We start from the raw sequence: 24,799 nt of genomic DNA on the forward strand, positions 1-24,799 counted from the left end.
TTTATTGCCCTCAGTTTCCTGAGTTTTTACCTTACTTCCTGCCAATTTCACATTTATCAGACAGAAAAGGAAAATATTAGAAATCTCCTTCATGGGGACACAGCAGAATTAAAGCCCAACTATTAAGAAATCCCACCAGTCCTCCCCTGCCCCACCCTCCCAACTTTGCATGGCAGTGTAGTGGCTAAGGGGTTAGAACTTCCGCTTATCAGCACTAGTTGGAATTGGTTCAAATTCCACCCACGCCACTACCTGCATGGAGTTAGCTTTTTGTCCTTGTACCTGCATGAGTTTCCTCCAGGTTCTCTGTTTTTGTCCCACACTCCAAATGACACATTAGTAGGTTAATTGACTCCTGTCTAAATTTGCCCTACTATGTGTAAGTATAAATGTGAACTAGGGGTCTTAGATTGTAAGATCCATGAGGGCAGGGAATGATGTGAATGTATAATATATATGTAAAGCAAAGCTATATGGGAGAAGGGGGTCCATGGTACTGTAGTGAGTGCATGGAAAAGGGGATGTCATCTGGTGAACTGTGGTAGCTTCATTAGAAGAGGGTGTGTAGCATAGAGGTGGCTGCAAGGGGAAAGGGGGGCTATGGTATTGTAGTGAATGTATGGTTATGGGAAAAGCCTCCAGAACCATGGTGGCTACATGGAGAGGTGGTACTGTGGCACTGCAATGGATATATGGTTATGGAAATGGTGTAGGGTCTGCAGAACAGTGGTGGCTGTATGGAGGGATGTGTCTCTAACACTGTAGTGGTTATATGGATATGGAAAGATGGAGGGTCTTCAGAACTGTGCTGGTTGCATGAAGGGGTGAGCCTCTGGCACTGTAGTGAGTGTATGGTTAGGGGTAAGATGGAGGGTCTCCAGAACTGTGGTGGCTACATGGAAGGGTGAACTTGTGGCATAGTGGTGGGTGTTTCAGAACTTTAATATGTTCCTCCTAGCTATTTGGAAACATTAGCAATGCTGGGTGAAGGACATGCATGGTTAAGGTCAATATATAAAACAATATAATGCTGGAGTTTGGCTTTAAATACATGCTATCCTAAACAAAGAATATAGTGTTGGCAGAAATCCCAATTAAAACTCATGAGGTGAATCCTTTCATGACTTTATTTATAGGCATCTATGTGTACCTTTAGGCCTCAAATATTTCTCTTTGAGATATGAGAGGGCTTGGAATATGCTCTAGAGGCCTGTTGGTTTTATTATTAATTATTATTACGGTATTTAAAATCTCTTGCATACAAGATAATCAAATACCACATTCTAAAAAGCATACCAACATAACTTCAGGGTCAAAAATCTGTATATTATAGCAATGTATTATGTGTGCTTTGAAGAATGGACATTATTACCAGTGAATTCTAAGTTATGACATGCATCAAAAGCGGATGATTTGGGACCTTGCAGGATCCCTTTCTTAAAGTAGAGTGCTTCTCTCTCTGTGGCCCATAGAACCACGTGCCCACATGGGAGGTCTGCACTGTTTTGGTGACTGCATAAGGGAAGAAGTCCGTGTTACAAAGCCATAGACCCCTTCCCCATATATAATAGCACAGTCCTCCACTCCAAATCCACCTACTTCCTACTTACATAGGAGCGAGGGGGTAGTTGTGATTATGCAGTACGGTGGTGGCTGCATTGGAAAGGGGTGTGTAGCAAAGTGGTGGTTGCAAGGGGAAGGGGGGGGGGGCTGTGCCACTGTAGTGGCTGTATGGTTATAGTAAAAGTTAATGGTTTCCAGACCTGTGGTGTCTGCATAGAGAGGTGGGTCTGTGGCACTTTAGTGGATGTATTGTTATGGGAAGAGTGGAGAGTCTCAAGACCTTGGTAACTGCATAAAGAGGTCAGACTGTGGCACTGTTGTGGCTGTATGGTTATGGGAAGGGTGAAGGGTCTCCAGAATCATGGTTGCTGCATGGAGGGATGGGCGGATGGGCTTCTGTCACTGTAATGGGTGTATGATTATGGGATAGGTGGAGAGTTTCCAAAACTCTTCTGTTCACTGCATGAAGGAGTAGGCATGTAGCACTGTCAAGGTTGTATGGTTATGGGAAGGGTGTATGGTCTCCAGAACTGTGGTGGTTACATGGATGGGCCTGTGGCATAGTGTTGGGGATTTGAGAAGCAAAGTTTCTGTAGCATTGTGGTGGGTGTATGGGAAGAAGGATCAATCTGCAGAACACCTCATTTTTCCCCACAGACCTTTAATGTGATCCTCCTATTTGGAAACATTAGCAATGATGGGAGAAGGACATGCATGGAAAAGGAAAGTGTTTAAAACAATATAATGCTGTAAGTTTGGCTTTAAATACATGCTGGCCTAAATAAAGAACACAGTGTTGGTGGAAATCCCAATAAAAAGTCATGATGTGAATCCTTTTCATGACATCTTTATTTATAGGCGTCTTTGTGTACCTTTAGGCCTCAAATGTTTCTCTTTGAGATATGAGAGGCTTGGAATATGTGCGATAGGCCTGTGGGTTTTATTTATGTCGTTAAATAAAAATCTCTTACATACAAGATTATGAAATACAATGTTCTAAAATAGCATAAACTTCAAGGTCACAAATCTGCATATTACAGCAATGTATTCTGTGTGCTTTGAAGAATGGGCATTATTAACAGTGAATTCTAAGTTAAGCTAACATCGCATTTCTCATCTTAGTGTTGGGTTTGAACAGTTTCTTAAAACATAATTGTGGCTTTTGAGCGCATCTCTGTGAATTCGCCCCAAGGAGTGACCTGCTTTGAATGCTATACGCTCTGTGTTCTAATTTGCACTCCATGAGCACTATGACCCATGACAAATTTCTCACAGAGATCAATAATCTCTAATACTTCTCACCTCGGCTTGCTGCTCAAATGCTGGGAGCTGTCCAATGTAGTTATATTAAACAGTTTACCCTGTCACAGAATTTTTAAAGAGATACCGCCACCTTGCCCATCCAAAGCATTTTACCCATACAGAGTCAGGATCTCCGGAAAGGGCATTCCTTGACTCCCCTATACTCATGTTACCCGTACACTGCCATAGCCAGCACTAAGATTTGGAATGATGGCAAACCAATGGGAGCGGAGACACGCCTTGCACAGACAGTGGGGTTGATTTACTAAAAGGCAAATAAACTGTTCACCAAGGGATGTTGCACTTTGCAAAGGAATTTTCCGTAGGGCTTAGCAAATTAAGTGAGGTAGACGTGCGATTTGTTTAGTTACAAATCAAAATTTTTATGAAGTTTTTGTTATACTTCCGAATCTCCAAATCACAATGGTAGTTAGACATGCCTTGGACAGAAAGTTGGGTTGATTTACTAAAGGCAAATATTATTATTATTATTATAATACAGGATTTATATAGCGCCAACAGTTTGCGCAGCGCTTTACAATATAAGGGAGACAGTACAATTACAATACATTTCAGTACAGAAGGAATAGGAGGGCCCTGCTCATGGAGCTTACAATCTAAAGGAAGGGGGAGGTGATACAAAAGGTGATAGCTGCGGGGGATGATTTGGTGGAGAAATAAACTGTTCACCAAGGGATGTTGCACTTTGCAAGGGAATTTGCAGCAGGGCTTAGCAAATTAAATGAGGTAGACATGTGTGATTTGTTTAGTTACAAATCGAAATTATGACAAAGTTTTTGTTATACATCCGAATCACAATGGTAGCAAATTTCAACAAGTCCAAAATTCTGACCCAGATTCTAATTCTGACCCAAGAGACAGAGATAAACATCTCGGGACACTAGCAGACGCCTTCCATAAGAAAGGACAAAACTATCAACACCGGCATAAACACAGCCTTGAGGACCGGAAGGGAAAACCTACTTTAGTACAAAGAGAGAAAAACAAACAACCGTGTACCTCTGGTAACCACATACAACCCAGCACTAGAAGGAATAAGAAAAATAATCAAAGATTTACAACCCATCATAACAGAGGATGGAACTCTGAAAGAAATATTCCAGCAACCCCCAATACTGGCCTTCAGACAACCCCCCAACCTCAGAAATAAACTAATCAGTAGGAAACTTCCTTCTCATCAAGATGTCACAAATAATGGAAGCAAACCCTGCAATGGGAAACGCTGCAAACTGTGCAACCAAATCAATCCATCAAAAAGTGTCAGACACTCAAAAGGGATCTTTAATATCTCCGGATCATACAGCTGCACCTCCAGTAATGTTGTGTACCTTATCCAGTGCAGAAAATGCAGCAAAGGATCTTATGTTGGCGAAACAGGACAGAAGTTACAAACAAGGATGAATTTGCACAGACATACCATCAAGGAACATAAAGAAGATGACCTCTGCACACCTGTAGGACACCATTTCGCACAACCTGGCCACACAATGGGAGACCTCAATGTTTTAGTTCTGAAAGGAAATTTCAAATCCATTTAGGAAAGAAAAACTTTTGAACTAAGAATGATAATTCTATTTGACACAAGAGATAACGGCCTGAATTTGGACATGGGATTCCTCAATCATTATCCAACAGTTTTATGACTATCAGCTCAAGCTTGACTCCCTCTGTGTGAGTGTAGTATCCCCCCCCCCCCCTCGCTTTTGCTATATCTTATCTCTAGCCTCTTTTTTTTTTTTTCATCCCTTCTAACATTCTGCTGAAACTTTGTGATTTGTAATAGTATTGCTTGGACTTTGAAGAAGGGGACATACCCTGAAAGCTTGTCCTCAAAATAGTATGTTAGTGCAAATAAAAAAAGTATCACGGACAGTACTCAATTGTTCCTGTAACAAGTCCAAAACAAATTATAACAAAAACACCAAATTAATTAATTTAATTTGATGGCAACTTCAGAGTCACAAAGCATTGAAATCCTATCGAAGGCGCAAGCAACTCTCATCGAAATCGCAAGTAGCAAAGCATCCAAGTTGCATCAAAATCGCAAGCAGCCCGCATCGAAGTCGCAAGCAAGTCACAATGTAAAGTCGAGGAGAAACAGGTGTAAGGACGCTACTACCCCCCTCAATTACCGCACCGCTGGTGCTCAGACCTGGAAGCTGCTGATGCCCCCGCAGATCAAAAGAGGAACAGGAATAGCCGGTACTCAGGATAAAGTCCAACTGTATAATTCTTTATTATGAAAACATGTACATAGCTAAAATCACAAATGCGTTTCGGAAAATGAGTCATTAGTCGCACTGGAAATATAAGGAATGAATCCAAATCTTACAAAATAACTTCTGAAAATATGAGTCGAATTGGAACAAGGAAAATACAAGAAGCAAATCCGAACTTACAAAAACGAATCCCGAAAATGAATCATTGTAACATAATGAATATGATGAACAGAAATGATTGACTTAAAGTATTACTAAACCCACAGCAGTAAAATCAGTCTGTATATGCAGTGAAGCATGCTTGTTATACTAAATGTTGAAAGATCAGCGAGCGCTCAAGATTCTGATGAGGTCAGCAGCTTATGCACTAGAAAGGAACCCAAAACCTAATATAAACCATACACAAAAATTGGTGCAGCGCTGAAGGAATTAATATATAAAAGTGCACTAATAAAAAATATGAAGTTATTAAACATAAGTGATAACATGGGAGTGAATCGCTACAATGAGCACAAATAAATATATAAGTGCGTCTGGGAATGTCAAAAAACAAAGAAAGTGTTCATATGATGGTGAGGGTCTGAAAAACACTGGTCAGAAAATTGTGCCATATATAGATCCTGTTGCACAGGTGGTATCAGAGAATTACATGTGACTTTAATCCGTGCAGGGAATTTGATAAAAATGCGAACTCACCAGATGCGCATAGTAAAAGTGCAATGTGTTGAATCATATAATGACCACAAGATCTGCAGGAAGCCCCCTTTAGGTGGACCAGACAGACAGCATAGGAAGAGACTCCCTCCTCTGGATCTGAGATTGCTTTGCAACTGTTTTCCTGCTGGAGTCCTGGAAATCGTTTAGCTCAATTCAGAGCCAAAAAAAAGGTGCTCATAGTGTAGTAATTTGATCAGATTTATTTAGGTATAAAATAGTACATCACGTGGAAATAGCTACAAAAACAAAGTTTAAAAGTAGTGAAACTGACCAGCCACTCTCTAAGATGGCCGCCGGACCTTCGTGAGGCTCCGGTGGTGTGACGTCACGGCGTACGGCTCCTCCTTGATGTGTTTCATGCGCACGCACGTTGCTGTATGCGGCACAGTTTTCTGACCGGTGTTTATCAGACCCTCACCATCATATGAACACTTTCTTTGTTTTTTGACTTTCACAGCCGCACATATATATTTATTTGCGCTCATTGTAGCGATTCACTCCCATGTTATCACTTATGTTTAATAACTTCATATTTTTTATTAGTGCACTTTTATATATTAATTCCTTCAGCGCTGCACCAATTTTTGTGTATGGTTTATATTAGGTTTTGGGTTCCTTTCTAGTGCATAAGCTGCTGACCTCATCAGAATCTTGAGCGCTCGCTGATCTTTCAACATTTAGTATAACAAGCATGCTTCACTGCATATACAGACTGATTTTACTGCTGTGGCTTTAGTAATACTTTAAGTCAATCATTTCTGTTCATCATATTCATTATGTTACAATGATTCATTTTCCCATGTTATGTTTAATAACTTCATATTTTTTATTAGTGCACTTTTATATAATAATTCCTTCAGCGCTGCACCAATTTTTGTGTATGCTTGTTATACTCACTCTGGAACCTAAAGGGTTCATCCTCTGCATTGTGTAAAAAGGCTGTTTGATCCTGTCTTCTCTGATCCTCTCCTACTTCCAGTGCCCCCCTCTTATCTCCTGATAAGACATATGTGTGGAGTCACTCTGAACATGCTCAGTTTGGTGTGTATTGCTAGAGAAAGTTTTTTTTTTCTTGAGAGAGTGTATGTGATCAGCACAGGGCCAATCAGCACTGTCCAGACAGAGGTCAGGGGTTCTGCATCCTCCTAGAGCAAAATGAAAACTCTTCCTACAAGCTTTAACATGTGCTCGGCTGGACACTGATAGACTGCTATATACTGCTGGTGAGAAAAGGTATTTATATTTACTAAAATAATTGCACTTCCATGTTCTGTGTACTTTGGGAGACCAGATATAGTGAATGCAGGGGCCCGGGTTTAGTAACACTTTACATGAATCCGAAACAAACAAATGTTTTCTTCATGTCCATCTATAAAATGAAGTTCCGCTGACATAGAATAGGACTGCATCTATTGTACATTTTGAGGATGAATTGCTCCTCAGTTCCTGCAGCTACAGAGGTCTTTGAGGATTTGTTTTAAAGCCTATTTATATTTAAATGTTCATAGCCAGGCTAATAAAATTGTCTCAAGAGAGACTTGGGTAGTTGACCCAGGGAATATCCGATTTCCGCCTGGGGAATCAGGAAGGATTTTTCTTCCCCACTGGAGCAATTTGGATCATGCATTATTTGTTTTTTCTTTTGCATTCTGCAGGAACCATTTTGGGTAAAGGCTTTTGTATATGGAGGTTTACCAACTGCTAAGTTGTTTTGTTTTTTTTATTGGTTGAACTAGATTGGTCTTTTTTCAGCCTGACCACTTATGCAATTACAAGTCTAAAATGTCCTTTATTTTTGTCACTGACAACTGGAAAGCAAAAGTCAACCCATGCATTTGACCCCCCTTCATCAGAGCTACAATACAAATGAAGAATATATAAAATTTCCAAACGCACAAGAAATATACAGAAAAATTATATACATTATTATATTTAATCTATTTTTTATTGTAGCCCAGATGAAGGGACTCCCAAATTGCATTGGATGCTTTTGATTTCTTGTTACCGTAATTGTGACAAGAATAAAGGACTTTTTGGACTTTTGAGACAATTGTATTATGTGTGTTTTGGTTCATTTGTATGTAGATTTCTCAGTTTGGGTGACCCCTTTGTCTTGGGGGGGTTGGGTCCACAGTTTGTGGAAAGCTGACCATCTCAAGCCATCAGGCTCAACTAATGGATAAAAAAGCTTCTTCCATAGTTCCTTATTTTACTTCTCTTTCTAGTATTAGCGCACTACTTAGTTTGTAGACTAAACATTTTTCACTACAAATTTGTCTTCCAGGCACTGCGGGGCTCTCAGAAGTTGGTACTGTCTGTGCTCTCCTCAGGCCGGGTTCCTGCCGGACATGTCTCAAGTCACATTTACACCTGGGTTGACCCACAGGGACATAGCGTCTCCCCTCCAGGAGGACCACCGTACCTTCACAGCCCTTCTGCAGGCATCCCAGAGAAGGAAAAGAGGAGTCACCTACAGCTACTACAGGAGGGGGATGAGAAGAAGGTGTGGGGGTAACACTGTAAAATCTGCACTCATCATATCTGGTCTTCTGCGTCTTCATTTCACTACTGAAAAAGTAATACTAGATCCATGCAAAAAAAGCTCATTGGTTGTATTTAAACCCATTCATTATATAGCATGCCTCATCCCCTCCCTAGTTCTTCTGTCTTCATCTTTGAACATCCTTTCATTTGACAGCTATGGTTACTTTGCAGAAGACTGATGACACCCGTGAGGCTTTACTAGAGTATAGCTATGTCTGGTATCTAGAAGATTGACAACCGGCAAACAGACAGACCCTGCAGTTTGTGTAATCTGTGCCAAAATATATTATCTGTGTGTGCAAATAAGAATTGTTTTATTTCACCTTATCTTATTTGAACAACGCACTTCTATTTTCTCCCATAACTTGCATTCAAATTCATTTCCATGAAGGTCAAAGCTGAACTCCAGGCACACAAGCTTTTCCTATTTCTGGTGTGTAAATAAAGATACCTCTGTTCAGGTATATACCACGTTGCTGCACTGTAATTAAAAATGTATAATTTTATTCATCTTGGATACTACATTTACTGTTGTACTTCCAGCCCACTGCAGATATGACCACTGCAACTCCCTTCTCACCGGCCTGCCCCAGCGCAGGCTCTCCCCGCTTCAGACCATCCTGAACTCAGCGGCTAGACTCATCCACCTCACCAACCGCTCCACCTCTGCCACCCCCCTCTGCCTATCCCTCCACTGGCTCCCGGTTGCCCAACGCATCAAATTCAAACTGCTAACTCTGACCTACAAAGCCATTCACAACACTGCCCCTAACTACTTCACCAACCAGATTCCCAAGTACCACCCTACCCGTACCCTTCGCTCCTCACAGGACTTCCTTCTGTCTTGCTCCCTGGTCTCCTTCTCCCACGCACAACTGCAAGACTTCTCCAGGTCCTCCCCCATCCTCTGGAACTCACTACCCCAATCCATCAGATTGTCGCCTTCCCTCCTCACCTTCAGGCGCTCCCTGAAAATTCACCTCTTCAGGGAAGCCTACCCAACCCTTACCTAATAGCTGTCCTCCTTCTTTCCTCCTACCACTTCATCCCCCACAGCCACTTCCTCCTGTACCACTACCCCTCTCCCTCCTAGATTGTAAGCTCGAAAGAGTAGGGCCCTCTAACCCCTTGTGTGCTGTTTGTTGTTGCTGTACTGTTTCATGTATTGTCCCCCCCCCCTCTATTGTACAGCGCTGAGCAAACCCTTTGGCGCTATATAAACTCGATATTATAATAATAATAAGCTGATGGAAGACCTAGTATCATTTATTGTCCCCTCCCTCCCCTTGCCCACAGGCTAAAGGAAAGAAATCTAAGACTCCTCCATCCATGCTAAACGGTGTGGATAGATGAACCTTGCTGGCTAGTTATTGTATTCTTACAGCCAACACCTGGGGCTGTTAGACTACCTGAACAATGGATGCATCTGACTGAATGCAGTCACAGTTTAGCCAACAATTTTCCACCTTGCTCCTTTGAAAAAAGTCAATTGAACAATAGACTTGTCAAGCTGGGTGGTACCGACAGGGGCAACTATGACTGGAATTTCAGACGATTCAGCATTGGGCAAAATTCAAGCCATTAATGACAGCCTTTAACACATCAATTTTTAAATTGAAGCAGCGATCCTGAAATGGAATACACCAGAAAAGTGGTAGCTTCTTTATTTTTTTTACATATCTAAAATTACAAAATGTTGTGTGCTTGAAGTTCTGATTTAATTAGGATTTTGAAATTATCTTCCTTGCTCCTAAAACCTGCATCGCTCATTAACTGGCCAATTCATTTGTGGCCACTTAATGCTCAGGACCAATTCCTACATATACTGTATATGGTTGCACTTTAAAGTGTATGTTCACCAATCAGCTTTATAAAATTCTTGGGAAACTGAGACAAAGCTCTCCCCTCAGTTACCGCCCCATGGCCATAAGGAATTGCATTCAACTTTATGCAAAGTTGAGTTTCCACCTGGACTGCGCTTTTTTTGTACAAAAAAAAAACTTGTACTGAGAGAAGTATAAGGGCTTCTATTGCTTATCTCTTCTTTTGAAAATGGAAGTTGCTTGGCTGGTATACTGTTCAAGTGTCCTCCGTGGCTTCAAATTGCCAACCTGGAAAAAGTCTGCAGATCAGGTTTGGTTTTGCCAGGTCCTAGGGTCTCAATCCATGCTAGGGGTTTTAATTAGCTGGGAGTGTCTTAGCAACGCCCTTGCCATAAGGCAGGATGGAATAATGCTTTCTCTGGGAGAATTTTGAGGCTTCAGAGGGTATGTATGTAACACCCTCCTAGTTAGGTTGCTAGTGGAGTTATGGCAACTTTAGTTTTTTGGCTCTTCTGAAATCAGTGGAGCAGAGTGTGATTATTTTTGGCTGTTCTGGGTCCTTCTGGTTGCAGGCTCAACTATATACTTCTACCTTATAGTGGGTTCAAGAATGTGGTAGGCTGGAAGAGGCAGATCCTGGACTTGAATATTCATACAGCCCCAGCCAATCCCTGGGGAAGAGAATGATCAGTAGGGGGCTAAGGGGTCTATAAATAGTCTGGGACCTGTAACAGTGGGGTTCTTGTCTAGAAAGAGAAGACCCAGCCTGAAGGACTGCCGCCCTTCTGAGCAGATGAGCTGAAGTGGGCAGGAGTTCAGTGAGGTCCCAGCTCAGGGAGAGCTGGGGGGGGGGCTACTTTCTGAAAAGTAGCAACGAGTTCCCAGCTTGGGAAGAGCCTGGGGCCTGTTTCTGAGAATTTCTGAAGCCAACCCAGAAATCACTGTGGATCTATAACTGAAAAAGCAAAAAAAAGGGAGCACTGGTGGTAAGCAATATACTCACAAAAGATGAGTGAGACAAAGGTTCATCATTAACAACAGCATCATCAAATCCACAGAACATCACATCCCATCACAGGGTAAATGGACATCCAACAGGCTAACGTGTTTCAAGGACTTGCCTCTTCTTCAGAGTCAGCACAAATGTCTCCCGCACCCTCTCTTAAATTATGTAGTATCAAGACTGCATGTCAGGCGTGGGCTGTATCTGACCCACCCAATGGGCAGGGAATTATCCCATGTGTAACTCATCTTAACATAGTACACAAAGCCATATGCATCTACTAAATAGGGAGATGTAATATACTGCTTATGCTCAATTAAAATGAAATAAAATTAGTAAAATGTGGAACATCTAAAAACACGAGGATCTGGCCTGGGGGCTCACAGTAGAAGTATCTGGCTGGTATTGCAAGAAGGCATCCAAGTACACAGGGAGACCGTGAGAATAGGCTGAAGAGAGAGAGATCCTGGTGATCGTTGCTGCTTAATCCCTTAAGTGCTTGGTCCAGAGTTGCTGACTTGGGACTGCTCTTGTAGTTGGAATCCTCTGAACTGTCTGTTTCCCTTACCGCTAGTCAAAAAGGGGCCCACCTTGAGGAGTTTTGGTATTACCAGAGAGAGTGTTCTCTGTGTCACTGTGCATTAAATTTGGAGTATTCCAAGGATCACCCTTACCCCAACCAAGTTCAATCAGCATTAAACTGCAAAAAGACACTCATTACCTGGTTACACTTTTGTGTGCCTGGCTGCCATGCACCCAATAGGAAATAGAACCTTGGCCAACATTGCCAGGATGGTCTGGGGTCTGTACCACACATAAATGTTTCTATGTATATCCCCCCCCCCCCCCCCCTTTACCTACATAGGCATTTTTTTGTAAAGGTGAACTAACCCTTTAATTTGATAAACCATCATTTACAATGTTGCAAGTGTTGAAGCCAGAGTATCCAGAAGCTAACATTTCTGGCAACCTGCATGGTTCTCTTGGTACAAGTTTCCTTTAAAAAGCAAATGCTCCAACATAAGCAGAATGCAAATTCTATAATTACATTTCCACAGCATCTGAGCTCCTCTCTAATGTTTACATTTTTCCTGCATTTTAAAGAGCATATGACTCAGGCAGGGCAGTGTTTCTCCTACCTTCATAATGATATGTTTTCAGGAGAACCATTTGCAATAACCGCTGTGGCTTACCTTTGATGTCTTGCATGTATAGTGCTGTATGCAGAGATCTAGCTTTACTCTCAAACCAATAATGAGGCTGAGAAACAGCAGGTCCAGGGTAGGGCTCAAGTCTGGTAAGGTGGTAGTGTTGTGCTGTAAAAAGGGAATGTGATTAGATGGTACATTAACAATCATAAAAGATGGTTCTGAAACCTGTAGTAGGTGGAGATGGAAAACTACAGACTTCATAGACTTCATAGAGCAAAAGCACACCAGTGGTAAACCAGAAAGAATCAAGGGGAGTAGTTGTACCAGTAGCATTAGAAACATTTACATCAAGATTTGAATTAGATCAGCCATGCTCAACCATGTTCTGTGGAACTCTAGGATTCCTCCTAAAGACTCCTTGAGCTATGACTGATTAACCTTCCATCTGATCGTGCCTTCATAGTTCCAGGGCTAATGCTACATGGTATAACTTGCAGCATTACCTAATTACCTGTTTATCTGCCTGTAAGAGAGGCATTCTTTCTGCTGACCACCAATGTAGGCTATATTTTTCTTACTGACTTTCAATAAATTGGTTTCATTATGGGTTCCCCAAAACCTGATTATTTTAGGGGTTTCTGTGGGGTAAAAAGGTTGAGAATGGCTGAATTAGTCTGTTAAATGTCAAAAGCACATGGGTTCCTTAAGTGTAATTTATCTGTTACAATATAACAATACAACTGTCTCTACTAACAGCATGTTGAGTAGGTGCATTATTGTGCAGTGGCAGAAGGCACACAGAGTTTTGGATTGCAGATAAAGATTTTGGAACTAAAACAGTATGAGTGCAGAGTCAAGAATGAACAGGCCTGAGCTGGACACAGCAACTGTCACAATGAGCAGAATGCGGCCTGATCAGTCCATCCCAAAGGGGAGCTTGCTGAAGCTGCAGAGATAGGCCTAAGCTTTCCATACTCCTTGGAAACTTCTGCTTACCACTAGTGCTGTCCCTTAAAAATTGGTAATCTGTCCCTACACTAGCCACTCGCAAAATGCACTCCAAAACCCAGAAGCTTTGCGTGATGGCCACCAGGGTCACTTGGATCCAGAATAGCCAACCGGATTGCTGCTCCAGGAGACTGAGGAAGTCATAGAGAAACCCACTCTCTCTTGACTTCCTCCTCCAGCTGCATTGCTGTTGGACAAGCACCATATGCAGTGCAGAATGTAGAATATAGCCTCCTATAAACACAGATACACTGCTCAAAAAAATTCAAAGAACACTATGAAAACACATCAGATCTCAATGGGGAAAAATATCATGTTGGATATCTATACTGCTATGGATTGGGTAAGGTGTTAGGACCATAAGGATGCCCCCTCGTTTGATGGAAATGAAAATTATCAACTTACAGAGGACTGAATTCAAAGACACCCCAAAAATCAAAGTTAAAAAATGATGCAGAAGGCTAGTCCATTTTGCTGAAATTTCATTGCAGCAACTCAAAATGGTACTCAGCAGTTTGTATGGCCCCCACGTGCTTGTATGCATGCTTGACAACATCAGGGCATGGTCCTAGTGAGACAACGGATGGTGTCCTGGGGTATTTCCTCCAAGATCTAGACCAGGGCTCCCAGATCTAGACCAGGGCATCCCTGAGCTCATGGACAGTCTGAGGTGCAACCTGGTAGCGTCGGATGGACCGAAACATGATATCCCAGAGGTGTTCTATTGGATTTAGATCAGGTGAGCATGGGGGCCATGCAATGGTATCAATTCCTTCATCCTCCAGGAACTGCCTGCATACTCTTATCACATGAGGCTGGGCATTGTCATGCACCAGGAGGAACCCAGGACCCACTGCAGCAGCATAGGGTCTGACAGTGGGTCCAAGGATTTAATCCTGATACCTAATGGCAGTCAGGGTGCCATTGTCTAGCCTGTAGAGGTCTGTGCATCCCTCCATGGATATGCCTCTCCAGACCATCACTGACCCACCACCAAAATGGTCATGCTGAATAATGTTACAGGCAGTATAATATTCTCCATGGCTTCTCCAGACCCTTTCACGTCTGTCACGTGCTCAGGGTGAGCCTGCTCTCATCTGTGAAAAGCACAGGGCGCCAGTGGTGGACCCGCCAATTCTGGTGTTCAATGGCAAATGCCAATCGAGCTCTATGGTGCGGGGCAGTGAGAATAGGGCCCACTAGAGGAGGTCAGGCCCTCAGGCCACCCTCATGAAGCCTGTTTCTGACTGTTTGGTTAAAGACCTTCACACCAGTGGCCTGCTGGAGGAAATTTTGTAAGGCTCATTGTTGTTCATCTAGTGCCCCTTTTGTTAATTTCATTAAAACCAAAGCAGCTGAATCTGATTAACCCCCTCTGCTACTTAACTTACCAGATCAATATCCCAGGAGTTCAATTGACTTGATGCCATATTCTGATTAATAAGTGTTCCTTTAATTTTTTTGGGCAGTGTATAAAAAGTGACAGTTTTAATCTACTTAGTCGTGTGGAAACAGCATGGCTTTCGTCATTCCCTTTTAAGCCAAGCAAGATAACCTCAGAGGTAGAAGGTCTCCACTACTAGATAGAAGCTTTCAGGATATTGAGCTAACCAATGACTAACCTAATGGAAAAAGCAGTATGGATGGACTTACGTTTTACATTTTAAAACTTGTTTGTTTTGAAGTAAGCGTTTATCAGTAGATGTCATGTATGGTTTACACCTTTAGGTGAACCTGGTACTGAGTGAGGGAAGGTCCCTTGGCTTACTCATTCGTGGAGGTGCCGAGTACTCCCTGGGGATTTACATCACTGGTGTGGATCAGGGCTCAGAGGCTGAAAGTACTGGTTTAAAGGTAACACTACAACTGTCATACACACCTTTTTTCCTTTATGAATCTTTTCCAGCATTGCTTAAAGCAATGTAATGATGTGTGGTAACTCAAAACAACCAATTCGATTTTAGCTATTAACACTTAAAAAGAAAAAAAAATGATTGCTGTGAGTGTTTTGTTGTTAACTGCCCTTTGCTCACCACTCAATGACTTCAAATAAAAAAGCCACTTGTTAATCCTACATATTAACCTATTTATCCTGAGATAGGAAAGTGTCCAACCACAAGGACCTCAGAGTAGTAAATGTATTCAGGACTTGTCCAGCTGGCAGTGATAAATTATGCTTTATAGTGATCAATAGATCATTATTGTGAGATCCGCATAGACCTTGTGCGCTTCAAGGTGAATGCAGTTCAAGAAAATGTTCCACTGATTACTATTAAACCACCTATCACTACAATGCCAATCGAGGAGATGGTCACTGATAACAATATATTACAGCAAAAGACAGTCAGGTTTTTAATTGTGGACAACTCCTGTAAGCCTAGGTATACAGTGGCAGAAAAGGTCAGGAGCCACTGGCCTTCCCACCTATCTGAGTGCCATGCTGGTCAAATGTCTTGCAGTTTATGTCTTGCTTTAAAACTCATCAGTGTTGTTTAATATATGTTCATATTTTCTTACCATGGTGTCACCTAAGTTTGTCTCCTTTCGGTACTCAATGTGTACCTACAGTATGTTGTGTCTGCCAGTATAGGTGGCCATTTGGCCACAGTCCCTACTTTCTGCAGTCACTACAAATGTAAATATTTTGACCAAAGTCTTGTCCTCTATAGCAGTAGTCTCCAAACTGCAGTTCTTTGCTTGCTTTTTTCTGGCCCTTGGAGCACTATTTCATTCACTGATACCTACTATGAGGCTTAATTCCCCCCACGAACACCAACAATGGGTTAACATTTTCCCCAATGACACCAACAATGGGGCACAATTCTTCCCAATGACATCAATTATGGGGCACAATTCCTCCCAATGACACCAACGATGGGGCACAATTCCTCCCAATGACACCAACGATGGGGCACAATTCCTCCCAATGACACCAACGATGGAGCACAATTCCTCCCAATGACACCAACGATGGGGCACAGTTCCACTGACACCAACAATAGGGAACAATTCTTCCCACTGACACCAGCTTTGTCCTTCTGAGCTCCATGCAAAAACAGAGACTGCAAAAACAGTATACTTGCTCGTCCAGTTGCCCTACAGTACTAGTAACTGTTTACTGTCTGATGGTACAGTAGGCCATTTAACACTTGCTACAATTAAACACATGCATTCTCAAAACTAGACTTACCCTGTCAGTGGGTTTACTCTCAGGCCTAAAGTAAAACAGTATCAGTCAACAGTTGGTTCTTACTCAGTAGATGACATGTGGTAGTATCATGACCAGAAGACTGCTTATCTTCCATGATTCTTAAACTATAGAGAGTGAGAAAGGTGTTCTGACCATTAAGCCCTGGTGTGCACCTGTAACAGAATCATAGAGGAGAGTAACACAAATTTGGGATGGGAAGGAGAAAAAGAAAACCCAGCAGCAGATTGCAGCACTTAAAAAGTAACAAGTCCAACAATTTCTATATATTTTAAATCAAATGTCTGACATGGCACCTTTAACAGGAAGTTTTTGCAATCATAATTCTCAACAAAAAAAAATCAGTGCCATTACTGCAGCCGGTGCTACCTCCACTGGTATCCTCCATTACATGAAAATACACAATTGAAGTGGAGATTCTACAGCAAGAGTTTTACACCCATTTTTATGACCTAAAGAAGGGAAGATTGTGGTGGAAATGTACAGTATGTCAGTGAAATCTTACCACCAAAGTTGCCACAAGCACACAAAGAACAATTTCATGGTTCATTCCATCAGTATCCACCCAAACCTGAGAGATGTGTTAAAAAATGTTTGTTTTGTCTAATATAAATTACCACAATACTCACTACTAATATCAGTACTAATATTATTACACTAAATTCTGATATTGATCTTGAACATTCCATGTCTTCCTGACATTTATTCCAGGTAGGAGATCAGATCCTGGATGTAAATGGCATCAGCTTCCTCTCCATCCCTCATGATGAGGCTGTTAGAATTCTTCGCTCCTCTCGACATCTTATAATGACTGTGAAGGATGTTGGCCGAGTTCCTCATGCTCGCACTACAGTAGATGAGACTCAGTGGTTAAGTAGCTCATATGCTGGAGATCCTCACTCATCTGCAGGGTGAGTAGTAATGAGCAACAAAATAATTTTTTTATTGATGGCTACTAGTGGAAGGTGACAATGTAGACCTCGCGTAGAGACTGAAGGTCAGGGCCTAGGATGTCAACCAATCAGATGCTAGCTGCCATTTTGCCAAAATAGGCTATATAGTTGTCTTACACCGTATGTAGCTTGCTGGGGCAGCATATCCAACAGTACTCAGGATGTGTGGCAGTTAGATGCCACTTGCAGTTATGTTCCGAGAGATCACTGCAATGATAAGTCAGCAAAAAAAAGGGAAATACAAGGATTAAATCATAATTTTCTGTCGTGCCATCACTGTTCCCATGGTGAGAATTGTACCCGTGATGCCTATCTTTACCTTTAAATAAACTAATCACAAACCTGAAAAATTAAAGTGTTACTAAACCCTGGACCCTGCATTCACTATATCCAGTCTCCCACAGTACACAACATGGAATGCAATTATTTTAATAAATATAAACCGCTAAATATATTTTATCATCAGTAGTTAGAGAAGTCTTGTGACTTCTATCAGTGTCCAGCTGAGCACTGGTTAAAGCTTGTAGGAGGAGTTTTCATTCTCTTCTCACTAACCTTGACCCTCTGTTTTGACAGTGCTGATTGGCCATGCGCTGATCACATGCACCCTTCCAAGAAAAAAAAACTCTCTGAAAATACACACTAAACTGAGTATGTGCAGAGTGTCCCCGAGGCCATGTTCTATCAGGTGATGAAATGGGGAACATGGAATAAGGGGAGGATCAGAGAAGACAGGATCAAACATCTTTTTCACACAATGCAGAAGATCAACCCCTTAGGTTCCACAGTGAGTATAGCAAGCATGCTTTACTGCATATACTGACTGATTTTACTGTTGTGGGTTTGGTAACATTTTATTACTTGTCATCTAATGGTAGAAAATAGCCAGAAGTCACCTATCTAACTACCTGTCAAAATAATAAAGAGATCCAGAGACAAGGGAGGACTGGGAACCATTGGTCTGGTTGGCAAACACAACCAACCAGCCCTTTCATGATAGGGGCAAATTTTGGTGAGCTAAAGAAAACGTTTGCACATGCAAAGTGTGCCATGGTACCTGGTTTGGTGGTCATGGTGAAAGGCGCATGTTCTTAAAGGGCATGGTTTACTGTGCAATGTATTTTCACGTTTTCCAGCATCAGCTTCCTTTTTATCTCTCAGCATTCAGTCACCTGAAATTTCAGTCAAAAAAGTTGGCACTGAAAGACTTTCTCTGCTAGATGTTGAGATTGCAAATCTGAACATGGAGTAGATAACTATATAATGACCAGCAGCTGTCAATGACAGTGGGTCCCATTATGATCTAAATCTGAATGGTGAAGTATGTGCACTAAGGGCCATCAGCCAAATATATCTTATTAGGAATGGGCTGAGAGGGCAAATGCCCACCTACTTGCCAGCCCAGTCCTCTACCTGTTCAGAGAATGAGTAAGAGTTGAGCTTGGTCCCACATCTCCACTTCCCAAGCTTCTATATTGTTCAGCAACACAGCTCTTCACTAGGGAAAGCATTAGGGAGAATCGTGACTTTTACAGGAAAAGTTAAGCCAAGATTTGTATACTTTCATCAGTCTATATCTGTGAATGTGTGTCGGTGATATTCGCCAGAGACGTCTTCTGCCTATACATTTTACATTACACTCTTAGTTTGAATTTCCCAGATTGTTACAGGGCCACTTCAATCTATCATTTGGGGACACTGCTTAAACAGGACTCAAGCAAGCCTTACAGTACATCTTACATTTAAATATATACATTAGATATTTAATTGCTGAAAGAACCAGCCACATTTCTTGCCAAGTTCTGACGTGTCCCTGCAGCTCATGCATTTGTCTGGCTTCCTGGTGTGTTTACGAATGTCTGTGAGCTGTTAGAAGCTCTTGTGATTCTCATACTTGTCCAGTCCTTTTGAGGTTTCTGCAACCTCTAAAAAGCCAATATACATTTTGCAATTGAGCCCCATTACTGTACAAAAGCTGAAAATAATGATATTATATAAACTTTATTGCTTCACTGGGTTCATTTTGGATGGTGTACTTTATATATCAAAGATGCTTTCTAAGCTCTGCTAGGCATGCTTTCTTAAATTCTTTACCCTTCTGCTTCACGGTATAATGGGCCTCGTGTATCAAGTTGTCAGTATTAAGAGCTGTTGAAACCGTTGTGCAGCCTATTAATCTGTATAAGCTGCAATTCTTCTTTTTACGATGTAATTACAGGACAGGGCTTCATCTGTGGGTTGGTAAACATTGCTTTCAGCAGTCCTAACTTTGTTTTTATATATCTTTTTATCTGATGCCCTGAAAAGTTTAATCTTTCCATTAATGGTAATAAAATATCTTTTACGTAAACTAAATTTTGAAAGTCATTGAAATGTATGTACAGTTGCCCTTTTAAAGGAGCAACAGTCATTGGCACATATACAGCTATGCAGCCTGTGTTGCTTCCCAAAAAAGATATAGGCGCAGTAGGGAAGTACATAGGGATCTAGTTAAAGCTGAACTCAAGGCATACAAAAGAAATGTGAATGCAGGTGTAGCCTCATTAAACATATTCTTAAATGCAAGTAATGGAAGTACCTGGATTTGAATCTGAACAGGACAACTCAAATTAGGAGGAAGGAGGAGGGGCAGCAAAAGGAACCAATCAGAAATGCTGCATTTGGACAGAGGCAACTTGCCCTGCGAAACTACTAGTGAATTCGCTTCACTAATGTGAACTCAACATTATGGTGGCACTTCGTATTTAGAAGTGAGCCATTCATCTTGTGCAGCTGTACAATACACTTGAGGATTCATACTGTGAAACACTTTGTGTCCCATGACACTGCATACCTTATCTTCCAGAATGTGTAATTTAGAGGGGGATACCACTGAGCCTGTGCCCCACTCCACTAGTCCAGCTTTACTGCCACCCTTCTCCCAGTGACAGAGTAGGGGTCCCACCGTGCACTAAGCACGGACTTCCATGTGTACACTAATTAACTCCTTCAACTCTCCTGTACCTATGGCTAGGTCCATGGGGTCTCCATGTCATGGGTTTGGTCGCAAATGCTTCAGGGGCACTGACCGCTAGAGAGGGAGTCAAAGCATCAACTCCCTCGCTAACCAGAGGACCTGTCACCCATTCACAGTTTCACTCTGCTGTCTGGATGATATTACATTCCCACCAGTTCCTGGTTACCCGTAGCATCTATATAACTTCCCACCAACTCTTCTGCTGAGTGGATATCTTGTGGTGGCCCTCTAGTTCTTCCACTTCAGCCCTGTGTGTATTAGGCCCTATTCTTTTGGATACGCCATGTACCTTCATGCAACACTTGCAATAACTTCAGACCAGGCATGACACAGTTAATGAAACTTTATTGGAGCTCACCGCACATAAAACAAAAGTTGCCCTAGTGCAGGCTGCCCAAATCATACTTAGCCCAGGACAAGAGTCATTTTAGTCCATGATTGGTAATGTCCTGGCTTCAAGTGTTGCTTCCCAGTGTGTGACCAATTAGCAGGGGTCATGTGCTCCAATGAGAACTACATTGTCCAGCAGGTCTTCCCCTCCAGTCCCATTTGAGTGCTCCCCACTGCCACCTGCTGACTTCCCCCTCCTATTTATTGGTCACAGAAGAGGACAGGACCCAAAAATACCCAGGAAAGGTCTGAGACACAGTTAACCCCTTCCCATCCTGGGCAGCCTAGACCTCTTGAATAACTACACAGTGTATCACATCAGTGCATTCAAGGATACCCCATAAACACCTGCTTACACGCATGCAGGTATGCTAGCAATGAACATGCTGCTAGGAGTAGAGAGCAGTCTCTTGGGCTTACAAAGTCTGTTGCTGCTCCTTTTCTTTCCAATTACAGACTGGAGACAAGGGACTGACCGAATAGAATAGAACCACCACATTAGTTCTGCTGGGTACTTCTAGTTTGGGGAAAAGGTAAAAGCGTTGGACTTTTTAATGGTTGTTGGGATTGGGTCCTCTTGTACTAGTATTGTCACAGGTTGTAATGCCATGGATGTTGCAGATGCCAACGAGGTGCAGCTGGTACTCATCAGATAGCGACTGTTTAGATGTAGCAAGGAGCTTGTTGAAATGTAAAAGGGCAGCATGATGTTCACACTCTTGCCTTGTAGATACAAGGTTCTGGGATTGCGTTCCACAGTAGACACTCTCTATGTGAAGTTTGGATGTTCTAGCTGTATTTGTAGGCAGTCTTCTCTACCTAACTCTGGTTTCCTCCCAAAGCATAGTGGAAGGTCAGTTGGCTTGCATCAGAAACTGTTGTACCACGTTTATGTAAGACTGGGGCAGTAATTGATCTTCATTTTCTCTATAACTGAAACAAATGCCAGTGGTACATAAATGAGATAAAATAGGTGGATGTGTCTTCAGGTACACCATGCTGTTTTGAGTTCCCAACTAAGACACACTTTTCAAACAGCATAAGACATGTAAAAAAGCATGGTTACAAGTAAGGCATTTGCCAAAATAAAAAAAACATGGCCCAAGCTGATACTTTTGGACAGGGCCTACTGCATTTTGTTTCCATTAGAGGTTCTAGTATTGCAGTCAAATATAATACTAGAAGTTTTAGGCATTGGTTTCTTACAGTTACAGTTGATGGTCTTAAAGTGAACATGTGGCTAGGCTATGGGTATTCATGTATTTCCATATTCTTAAAGGGCAAGTTCACCTTTCATAATATGTTAAATGTTATACCTAGTACTCTGTGAATGAGAAACTACAAGTCTTGACAGCCTTAGTGGCTGTCAGCTTGTAGTTCTCAATGAACTAGTTCATGGATTCTTTCTGTCAGTATATCTGCTTGCCCGTACATCCGTACAGGCAAGCAGATATTCGAATAGGGAGAACAACAGTGAGCGCTAGTCCTGAAAGCGACTAAGCACTCTAAGCAACCAATATGTACTTAAAATAGAATAACATAAAAATAGTGCAGCGCTAAAGGTAGTGATAATAAGACAGATAAAAGTCCACTAAAAGTCTTGGTCATAAGAACGTGTTCAGTGACAAATGAGGATTCAAAATTGGTGATCCGTGTGGAAACGGCTGAAAAACGCACTCACCAGAAGCAAGACACATAAACGCAGTGTGCATCTAGAGCTCATGGATCCTCAATCCAGAAGGGAATAAAGCTGGTCCAGTTACAGGAATGGTGGATCCCTCCTCTGTGGATGCAGCAACAGATCCTCCTCTTCCCAATTAGGTGTAGGATTCCAAGATCAGGATTCTGCAAGCAAAAGCTCCTCAGGGGAGTTTTAGGGAAGGACACCCATAGTGTAGTAGGTTATAAAAAGCAGCTTTATTAAAAATATAGTATCCAATTCAAAGTAGGCAGGTATCATAAAGATGTGTCAGCAAGACAATCTAACCCTGACACTCTGAATAATGGCCGCCGGGCCTCCACGTGGCTCCGGCGGCGTAGCGTCTCGACGTCCAGGCTCCTTACGCGTTACGTGCGCACGCACATCTTCAGAGGTATGGAACCATACCTCTGAAGATGTGCGTGCGCACGTAACGCGTAAGGAGAAGCCTGGACGTCGAGACGCTACGCCGCCGGAGCCACTTGGAGGCCCGGCGGCCATTATTCAGAGTGTCAGGGTTAGTTTGTCTTGCTGACACATCTTTATGATACCTGCCTACTTTGAATTGGATACTATATTTTTAATAAAGCTGCTTTTTATAACCTACTACACTATGGGTGTCCTTCCCTAAAACTCCCCTGAGGAGCTTTTGCTTGCAGATTCCTGATCTTGGAATCCTACACCTAATTGGGAAGAGGAGGATCTGTTGCTGCATCCACAGAGGAGGGATCCACCATTCCTGTAACTGGACCAGCTTTATTCCCTTCTGGATTGAGGATCCATGAGCTCTAGATGCACACTGCGTTTATGTGTCTTGCTTCTGGTGAGTGCGTTTTTCAGCCGTTTCCACACGGATCACCAATTTTGAATCCTCATTTGTCACTGAACACGTTCTTATGACCAAGACTTTTAGTGGACTTTTATCTGTCTTATTATCACTACCTTTAGCGCTGCACTATTTTTAGGCAAGCAGATATACTGACAGGTCTGCAGGAGACCTGCAATGGCAACATCGATCTGCTGATCGCTGGTGCAATGGTTTAAAGGTTCCTGCAACAAAAAATATTAAATGCACATATTTTTTACCTGCAAAAAGATGTGCATTTATTATTTTTTTTTTAGCAATAGGTGAAATTATCCTTCAATAATCAGTAACAAAAAGCTTTAAAAAAAAAGCTTACATTGACCTCTGTAGACTAAGGTAATGTGGAGTCATTTATCCACAAATTTCACAGCTGAAGCCCTGCAGGTGTTCAAGTTGGCAGCTCAGCTCCCCCTGATTCCTAGTCCTAGAGCATCTGCTCTGTGTTTACATTAGAGATTAGATGGCTGAAAGGCTGCTGAGAGACAAAACAGAGACGCTAAGACTTGAATTACTTCAGTGCTTCTGCTATGAATTTTAGAAATGAGTCACTTCACAGTACTTGCAGCTACAGAGGTCAGCAAGGGCTCGTCTTTAAGCTCATTTACTGCTTGCCAAGAATATGTCCCTAGCCATTGAAAGTCAATAAGCAGCAAGAGCTACAGGGGACACAAGAGATGGAAGCTCAGAGATGTGCTAGTTTCCCTGCAAACTTCTACTGAACAGAGCAGCATTCTGGTGCTGTGGGTGGTGGGAATGAAAATTATTCCTCCTCTTCTTTTGTAGGTATACTAGTGTGGGAAACCTTTATTTAACAGCTTCCCCGTCGCCCTATAGCAGAACTACTGCTACAGGGCTGTGCAAAATCACGTATATATACATGTGATTTTATATTTCCGGGTAGGGGGCACCCGCCATTGGTGGCTACAGCTGTCAATCACCAAGTCCTGGTCAGAGATTCCCCGCCGGCACCCGCCAATTGCCGAGGAACTGTGACAGGGGAGAGGTCTGTGTGTAAACAACTCAGATCTCTCCCCGGTCAGCACAAACAGGCTGATTTGTATTGCTCTGCAGATTGCCGCCATTACTAATATAAAAAAAAATTCCAATATATATACACCGCCATTTGTAGACGCTATAATTTCATAACCCAATTAATTTACACATGTTGGGATTTTGTTTTAGCAAAGACATGTAGCAGAATACATTGTGGCCTAAATTTATGACGGAATCTGATTTGGAAAAAATTTTTACTGGATATGTTTTATAGCAAAAAGTGAAAAATATTTTTTTTTTCAAAATTGTTGGTCTGTTTTTGTT

At 42.0% G+C, this 24,799-nt stretch overlaps 1 protein-coding gene across 8 annotated transcripts in view; it reads left to right on the forward strand.

Moving 5' to 3' along the window:
* The window catches only part of WHRN (whirlin), a 253,906-nt gene that overhangs the window by 144,263 nt on the left and 84,844 nt on the right, over nt 1–24,799 (forward strand). For 5 of the 8 annotated variants that reach the window (XM_089656383.1, XM_089656380.1, XM_089656387.1 and 2 more), the window contains 3 exons: nt 8,107–8,325; nt 15,080–15,205; nt 17,271–17,470. In XM_089656383.1, coding sequence (XP_089512509.1) covers nt 8,107–8,325; nt 15,080–15,205; nt 17,271–17,470 — 545 coding nt within the window. The remainder of the gene's footprint in view (nt 1–8,106; nt 8,326–15,079; nt 15,206–17,270; nt 17,471–24,799) is intronic. The other 3 variants (XM_089656385.1, XM_089656384.1, XM_089656386.1) reach the window with 3 other exon arrangements.

This window comes from Staurois parvus, unplaced genomic scaffold (assembly GCF_062004578.1).
Source record: "Staurois parvus isolate SC_StPar_1 unplaced genomic scaffold, SC_StPar_1.0 ptg000902l, whole genome shotgun sequence".
Taxonomy (NCBI): Eukaryota; Metazoa; Chordata; class Amphibia; order Anura; family Ranidae; genus Staurois; species Staurois parvus.